This window comes from Psittacula echo (genome assembly GCF_963264785.1).
Source record: "Psittacula echo genome assembly, chromosome: 2".
NCBI classification, from domain to species: domain Eukaryota; kingdom Metazoa; phylum Chordata; class Aves; order Psittaciformes; family Psittacidae; genus Psittacula; species Psittacula echo.
Window position 1 is genome coordinate 5,738,413 of NC_137737.1, and position 8,008 is coordinate 5,746,420.

Genomic DNA, 8,008 nt, shown 5'->3' on the forward strand with positions numbered 1-8,008 from the left:
CACCAAGAGATAAAACAACATTTGTGCTGAGAAATTCAGAGACCCAGAGTTCTTGTAGCTATTGTCAGGGCAGTTAATCCCGCGAGTCCCCAAAAGAGAGAACCAATGAGTTCAGCATTGATAAACACTGTAAATCATTGAAGGCTACAGAAATACATGTGTCCATTGCTATATACAACCCAAGTATTCTAAGTCAGGTGACAAAGCAACATGCAACACTGCTTATGTTAAACCCCAATGTTTCAGCTCCCAAAGAAAAGCGAATATATTTCTTTTGCTTTTAAAAAGAAACTATACATGGGAGAAAATCCATCTCACTACACAAAACTAAAAGATAAGACTTACAGGCCAATGAAGTAATTTCTCAGCATCCTCAGCTCCCCATCCCACTGCAAATACATTTTGTTGTGACTTTCCATACACAGCATGTTTGCAAAGAGTAAATTTCTGTGTCTTTCTCAGGGAAGTGCCTCTAAGAATTAGAGATTATCCATGGCTTTTAGAATCAGAAAGGCTCATCCAGGGTAAGTGCTACGAGTGAGCTCTCACTTCAGTAGATGGATGCATCTTCGTAGCGGAATTTGCCTTGAGAGCAGACCCTGGGGCTGGAGACTTGTTTGTGGCCACAGGGTGAATACTGACTGCATAAACGGAACAAATGCCTCTTGAACTTAACTCCAACAAAGACATAGAGCACAGGGTTGAGGCAGCAGTGGAAGAAAGCGATTTTACGGCTGATGTAAAAGGCAAGGTTGAAGTCTTTTTCATACTGACAGGTAGGTGATGGGAAAGTAGTCAGAAAGCTGAGGATGTTGTAAGGTGCCCAGCTCAGGAAAAAAGCCAGCACAATGGTGAGGATGAGTTTCACAGTTCTGTGCTTTCTGCGAGATCTTGATCTGAGCAGGATTATCAGTATCTTGAAGTAACAGAATACAATAGCCCCAAAGGAAAGCAGGAAGAGTACATTTCTTTGATAAATGTCCACCTTCTTCCATGTCCAGTCATCATAATCACAGATCTTGTCCCCCAGGTTTTCTTGCACTGTGGTGTGGATAACCTCAGGAACCACAATTACTGTGCTACCAGTCCAAACAGCCAAGCTCACCAGGAACCCCCAGCACTGCGTCTGGGATCTCAAGGTTGAAAGTGGGTTCACTACGGCCAAGTACCGCAGGATAGTCATGAGTGTCAGAAAGAAAACACCACTGTAGTAGCCAATGGAGAAGACAGCATTTGCTGCCTTGCAAAGGAACTCACCGAAAATCCACCCAAAGGACTGGTCCACTGCCCAGAAAGGCAGCATGCAGGAGAAGGCTAAATCAGAGACAGAGAGATTAATGATGAAGATGTTCGTTAAAGATGTGAGGTTTTCGTATTTGAATAGGATCCATAACACGAGGCTGTTTCCAAGCAGGCTGAGCAGAAATGCCAGAGTGTAGAGGACAGTAGAGAGATGAGTGTAAAATACAAAATAGTTGCCCATTTCGCAGACGTTGCTTTCATTAAAAACATCTTCATAGGAATAATTATCGCCTAAATTGGGTGTATAATAGTATTCATCCATTTGCCTCTGCAGATCTTGCACTGTTCTCCAGCAGCTAGTTTGAAGAGCTACAACAACCAACCCAAAATCCTTATGAAAATCAACCCAATAACTAAACTCCGGCTGTGGAGCCTTCTGTTTTAAGAGACAAAAAGAAGCAGTGAAACTACCTTGTTTGTCCTGGGTTTGGGAGAGAAAGGAGTTGTTTCTTTTTATGACTAGAGAATGAATTGATGGATACTGAAGATTTACCCTCAAAGCAACATTGAGATCTTAAACACTTAAGAAGTCAGAAACTAAGATGCTTCTAAATCAATACAAACCAAACAAGGATGCTGGAGTGGGACTCTTCATCAGGGACTGGAGCGATAGGACAAGGGGTGATGGGTTCAAACTGAAACAGGGGAAGTTCAGGTTAGATCTAAGGCAGAAGTTCTTCCCTGTGAGGGTGCTGAGGCACTGGCACAGGGTGCCCAGAGAAGCTGTGGCTGCCCCATCCCTGGAAGTGTTCAAGGCCAGGTTGGACACAGGGGCTTGGAGCAACCTGGTCTAGTGTGAGGTGTCCCTGCCCGTGGCAGGGGGTTGGCACTGGGTGAGCTTTAAGGTCCTTTCCAACCCAAACCAGTCTGGGATTGTATGAATATGGTCGGTGACAACTTAGTTATTGAGCTTTTACTATGTGAAGGTCGAGGGTGCATTGATTCTCAGGAGTGCAGCAGGAACAGAGCTCACATCACAGCCCTCTTCTGAGGGGTTCTGCCCTCTGCTTGTCTGTCTGTCTGTAGGTGGGAGTTTAATCCCAACTGGATGATGATTTGAAACTGGCCAACAGTTTTAAAAGTTACTGGGGCTTGGAAGATGGCATACAATCAGCTAAAATGTACATGGTCACCATACCTGCATTTCTTTATGAAATTCAGCTGAAAAATAGGTATAGAAAAGTGCATAATGGCTCCAACCAATGGCTCAAAGTCTATGTGAACAGCCTGAATGAAGGCTTACCTACAGCACCCTGTTTGGATACTGATTTGACTGAATCCAGTGAGGGACCTGCCACTGATCTCTTTGGCCATACAGTTGCAAGAAAGAAACTCCAAGACTCAGGCCAAAACTGTGCTGGTGATATTTTCCTTTTGGGATCGGTGAAGGCAGAATTTGCCTGCTACAGCCAGGAAAAGACACACTGCCTTTGGAAGACCTTTGGAGGAAGGGAAGGTTATGTCTACACCAGGAAAGCTGCCAGGGAGCGCTGCTGGCTGCCAGCATTTAATGCCATCCATGGGGATAGGTGCTTCAGGTCAGCCAGAGTATTGCACAGGCAGCGCAGGCCAGGGACTGTCTATCCACTGGGAGGTGGTCATCCAGTTTGAGAAGCGAGGTATGTGTGGGATTAAGCACTGTGACAGCAAGTGGCCCTGGGGCGTTTGTCACCAGTCACAGTCCTAACTGGAAATGGTGCTTGTGGCCTTCAGTCTTGTCCCATGCTGCCATCTTCAGGCTTGCAGGACAAGTACCTGCCGAGGCAGTCATCCTCTGGTTTTACTGACAGTACAGATGATATTTAAGCAATATATGGATTAATATATACGGATTGATATATATGGATTAATAGAGATTAATATCTGTGGATTAGTAGAGATTAAGAGAGGGACTCTTCATCAGGGACTGTAGTGACAGGACAAGGGGTGATGGGTTCAGACTGAAACAGGAGAAGTCCAGGTTAGATCTAAGGCAGAAGTTCTTCCCTGTGAGGGTGCTGAGGCGCTGGCACAGGGTGCCCAGAGAAGTGGTAAATTCACCATCCCTGGCAGTGTTCAAGGCCAAGTTGGACAGAGCCTTGGGTGATGTGGTCTAGTGCTAGGCGTCGCTGCCTGTGGCAGGGGATTGGAACTGGGTGAGCTTAAGGTCCTTTCCAGTATCACAGTATCACAGTATGTTAGAGATTGGAAGGGACCTCAAAAGATCATCTAGTCCAATCCCCCTGCCAGAGCAGGAACACCTAGATAAGATTACACAGGAATGTGTCCAGGCGGGTTTTGAATGTCTCCAGAGAAGGAGACTCAAATCTAAATTTGAATTTGAATCTAAAGACTTCCAATCTAAACCAGTCTGTGATTCTCTATGGGTTAGACTGAGGTCTTGATCACCATCGTGTCCCCTTTCAGCTCAGGCTGAAAGTATGACTCCTCCATAGCATCTCGATGGAGGATCTCACCTACCCCCAGAGATGGCTCATTGTTCCCATGTCACCTGGGGCCTCCTGCTCCTGAGTGGAGCAGGACTAAGTATGTGCTTTGATGTTGTGTTGGTACAAGCCCTCCATCGGGTCACTGACTAATAAAGGAGCCCTGTGGGAAACTGAGGCACCTGGATCTTTCCCTTCTTGCTCGAGATTCAGTAAAGAACTGCTGGGATTAAACCTGTATATTTTCTTTGTTGTATTTTACCTTTTTCTGCTCTATAAACAAGAACTCCTGTGCATGGATTTTTCAGTAAAGATATGTGCAAAGGAGAGAAAAGCCTGATGGGATTGAATCAACAGGACATGCGACCGTACGTAACACATGAAGTACAAATCATACAGCTGTTCTCATTATATATATGATGATACAAATGGGAGCAGAAGGTGGCTGGAAGGTGGAAATGACCTCAATTTCTGTTGTCATGACAAATAGGAACAGAAGAAAAACACAGTCCACAGTTCAAAGTCATCCCTGTCCTTGTGAAGAGCACTCAGCAAGGCATTCAACATTCATTGCATTCCTGGCCAGAAACAACAGTTTTTCCAGAAGCTGTCATTTTTCTAGCAGTGTTGTTCTTTGCCTTGGATCATAGGAAAAAAGGGATTTTAACACAGAAATGGGGAAGTTTTATCGTTAGGGGGCTCTAGTTCACTCCTGGCTTTCAGTTACGACTTCCTCTGTCAGCTGGAGGTCCACAATGTTTGTCAGTTCATTTCTTCTTTATGCTGAGCATTTGACAGAGTGGCTGGGAGGAGCTGTCTGCTCCCTTTGCAGTCAGTGGAGGGAGAGGTTGGCACTGGCAGAACCCACATCACCCTCAGTGGGTATTACACCAGCCTCCTCCCCTTGCAGTGGGAGCTGAGAGAGCTCCCTTTGAGAAGGTTCCTGTCATTTACACAGGCAAACCGAGGTTAACCGCGTCTTCATTGGAAAGAACCAAGTGAATCTAGCATAGAGAAGCCCCTACCATGAGGTGTGCACTGATGGCACCTACCTTGAAAGCATTTGTGTTCAGACTCCTGCTGCTCTTCCGGGCTGCACAGGTTGTTCTCCAGGTTTCTCAGAGTCTGATTTGCACTTTAGGTTGCATGGAGGCAGCAAAGGTCAAAAAGCATGTTTCTGTTCCCCTAACCTGGAATTTACCTAGTAGCCGCTTCCTCAACCAATCTCCTGTTCCAGTTCGGGCTAGGAAGAAAAAGCCCAAATGGGGACTCCTTTTGGCAGGAAGGGGGTTTAGTTTTTCCAACAGGTTTATGGAGCAGCCTTTTATTTAAAAGAAGTTAAAGCACATTAAAGAATGTTTCTCCTTCCCTAACTATGACTGATACCAATCTTGGATCAGCCTCAGTCTAGGCAAGCAGAAACATCTCAAACTAAGAGCCTGGCCCCCGCTCCTTAAATACCTATGAGTTCAAATGTGCATACTAAGTACCACTACAGCCAAGGCAGGACCAGGTTATGTTATATACATAGACATACGGAATTAATGCTTGGACTTGCCATGCAAAGGATGATATTCTTTAGAACTGCTGCCACAGCAGTTGCTGAAGCAGCAGCCCTTCAGCTCATCCACAGTTGCCCTGAGGGTAAAATTAGCAGCCAAGTCTGTTTTTACAATGAGGAAGAGGTTATGGTGTCTTCTCTCCCTCTCCAGCTTCTTCTTTCCAAAGAGCTGCCAGCACATGCGCTGGGCCCTTTATCACAGTTTCACTGTAGGTTCCTCTCTTCTGGAGGTATTTTAGGGGAGAAAAATAACACCCTGGCATGTACACTCTGCTTTTGCTACCTTTCCTTCCATCGCAAACCACACTTCTGGACAGAAGGGATAACAGGGAACAAAACTGTCACTGTGGGTTACACAATATCAACAGGACATGGTGGCATTTGGTGACTCCTTTCTGGGGCACTGCAGTAGCCCTGCTGGGGCACTGGGGTGAGGGCATATCATCTTCAGGACCATGGTGCTTGTGGTGAAACCATGACCCCATGCCTACTTGATCCAGTTTTACTGGCTGGTGGCTGGGCAGCAATCAACCATGAAGCACTCAGGCAGGAGCAACGTTGGCCAAAGAGGCTTTGATGGAAGTGGTTGTTAACCAGCCTGTGGTTGCCCACAACAGGCTTTGAGCCAGTGTGTTTATAGCTCTGGGTATTCCCCATGCTGCCCAAGAACAAGGGGAAGAAGCAATCCATCCAGCCCCTTAATTTGGCTGGGTGGTGCATTGCTTGCTGCTGGTCAGAGTCTGGCCATGGTTTTCCTGGGAGTTCATGACGGGATGGGATGAGCAAAAGTGAGCGCCCTGGGCATGAGAAGAAATAATCCTCTGGGAGGAAACAGCAAACTGGAGCTGTCTGGGGTTTTCTGAGTGAGGAACTTGTCCATTTGTTTCTACAGGGTAGAGACAAGCGAGACTTTAAGTGTATTGTCTGCAAGCAAAGAGATTGCATTGATCTCTGTGTCTGGCATGTAATTCTGGTTTGTCTTAATAGCGACACTCTTACCAGGCACCAAACACTAGTGCATTTCTCATAGGCCAGACAGCAGGGATGTGACAGATCAATTTTCCATCTGCTCCATGGAGAACATAAACACTCTATTATTCAGCCGTGAAAAGAGCATCTCTTTGGTTCTTAGTAGCTGGGTTTGTTGGCACTTGAAACCAAGCAAATTGACTTGTTTCTGCTGCCAGCAAAGTGTTGCCCTGTGCCTGCTTTGTCTCTGTGTGTAGATATACAAGTATCCCCCGATGGTATACTGCAACGTGGGGCTGGCCTTGACAGAACTCAGCGGGCACTTCACCATGTATTAATTAAACATGGCTGTGGAAGGGGTCTGTTGAGTAAATGTGTGTAAAGGAGCTGGTGCTATTCTTTCACCAATTCAGTCACAAAATAAAGAGGATGATCAAGGCAAAGGAGCATATTCCACTTTGGGGAAAAATAATTGCTTCTCTTCCCTCTGAAGCTTAGCAAAGCTTCTGCCTCTGCAGGAAATTCATGAGCTCATTTTTATGGCTCAGGAACAACTTGAAGACCAGGGATGTATTTCTCTATAGAATTCCATTGCTACTGGTGTATTTTTGCTATACCCTCCCCATTTTTGAACATTTTTTTTCAAGAGGGTTATAAGCCATATGTGTAAAGAACTTGTGTACCACATGTGGGGTGGAATTTCCAGTGTTGCTGCAGGAATGATGCTGAACCAAAGGGGAACTGCTGGCAGTGCTGGTGAGACAGCAGGTATAAAGGGAGAGACACTGTTTCCTAGCTTGCTGTGGATACACTGATGAAACAAAGCAAAATAAATCACATTTCATTAAAAACCCCAACCCGTGGTTACATTCAGAGCACTGTTTATGCTAGCAATGAGGCAATTCGTAACTTGCACCACAACGAACTGACCGCAACCAAAAACACTCTTGTGCTGGTTTAGCCACTACTTCCTCAAACACCAGCACTTCCTCCTGGTGCCAGAGGCACAGCCACATCAGGATCATTTGCAAAAGCTTCATCTGAAGAGGGGATCTCATCTCTTCAAATGTTTCCCCCCAGTTCTTAAGAACAACACTGGCAGCAATGGCTTCATAGGATCACAGGCTGGTTTGGATTGGAAAGGACCTTAACATCATCCAGTTCCAACCCCCTGCCACGGGCAGGGACACCTCACACCAGACCAGGTTGCTCCAAGCCCCATCCAACCTGGCCTTGAACACTGCTAGGGATGGGGCAACCACAGCTTCTCTGGGGACCCTGTGCCAGCGCCTCAGCACCCTCACAGGGAAGAGCTTCTGCCTTAGATCTAACCTGAACTTCCCCTGTTTCAGTCTGAACCCATCACCCCTTGTTCTATCATTATACTGATATACTGAATGAAGAGTCCCCTCATAAGCTGATCTGTGGTGATTGCAATTCAGGTGTCACTGGACTGCTCTTGGTCCATGCTGCCAGGCAAGACCCATCTCCTGGCAATCAAAGCGCATGTTTTCTTTTCAATAGCCTTTTCAGAGGAGAAATCCTTTCCCTTGGCTCCCCTTGAGCACAGTTGTTCCTTTCAAAGGTTGGGGCTGGAACACAGCTGGCTGAAACCTTCAGACTAAGCCCAGCAGTTCTGAAGCTCCTGCTAGCTCTGGCTTGCTTTCACATTCCCAGGGCTCATTTCATGATCTTGAAGATTCACTGCTGTTGTAAGAGGCAGCACAAAGCGCTTTACCTCGACACAACC

The 8,008-nt window shown here is 46.2% G+C and overlaps 1 protein-coding gene across 1 annotated transcript; it reads right to left on the bottom strand.

The window, feature by feature from the left end:
• Positions 1-550: 550 nt before the first annotated feature.
• Positions 551-1,564, bottom strand: XCR1 (X-C motif chemokine receptor 1; the record flags this gene model as incomplete). The annotated part of the gene is made up of 1 exon (XM_080610040.1): positions 551-1,564. One exon carries the CDS (start codon positions 1,562-1,564, stop codon positions 551-553), a length of 1,014 nt encoding a protein of 337 aa, XP_080466166.1.
• Positions 1,565-8,008: the final 6,444 nt, after the last annotated feature.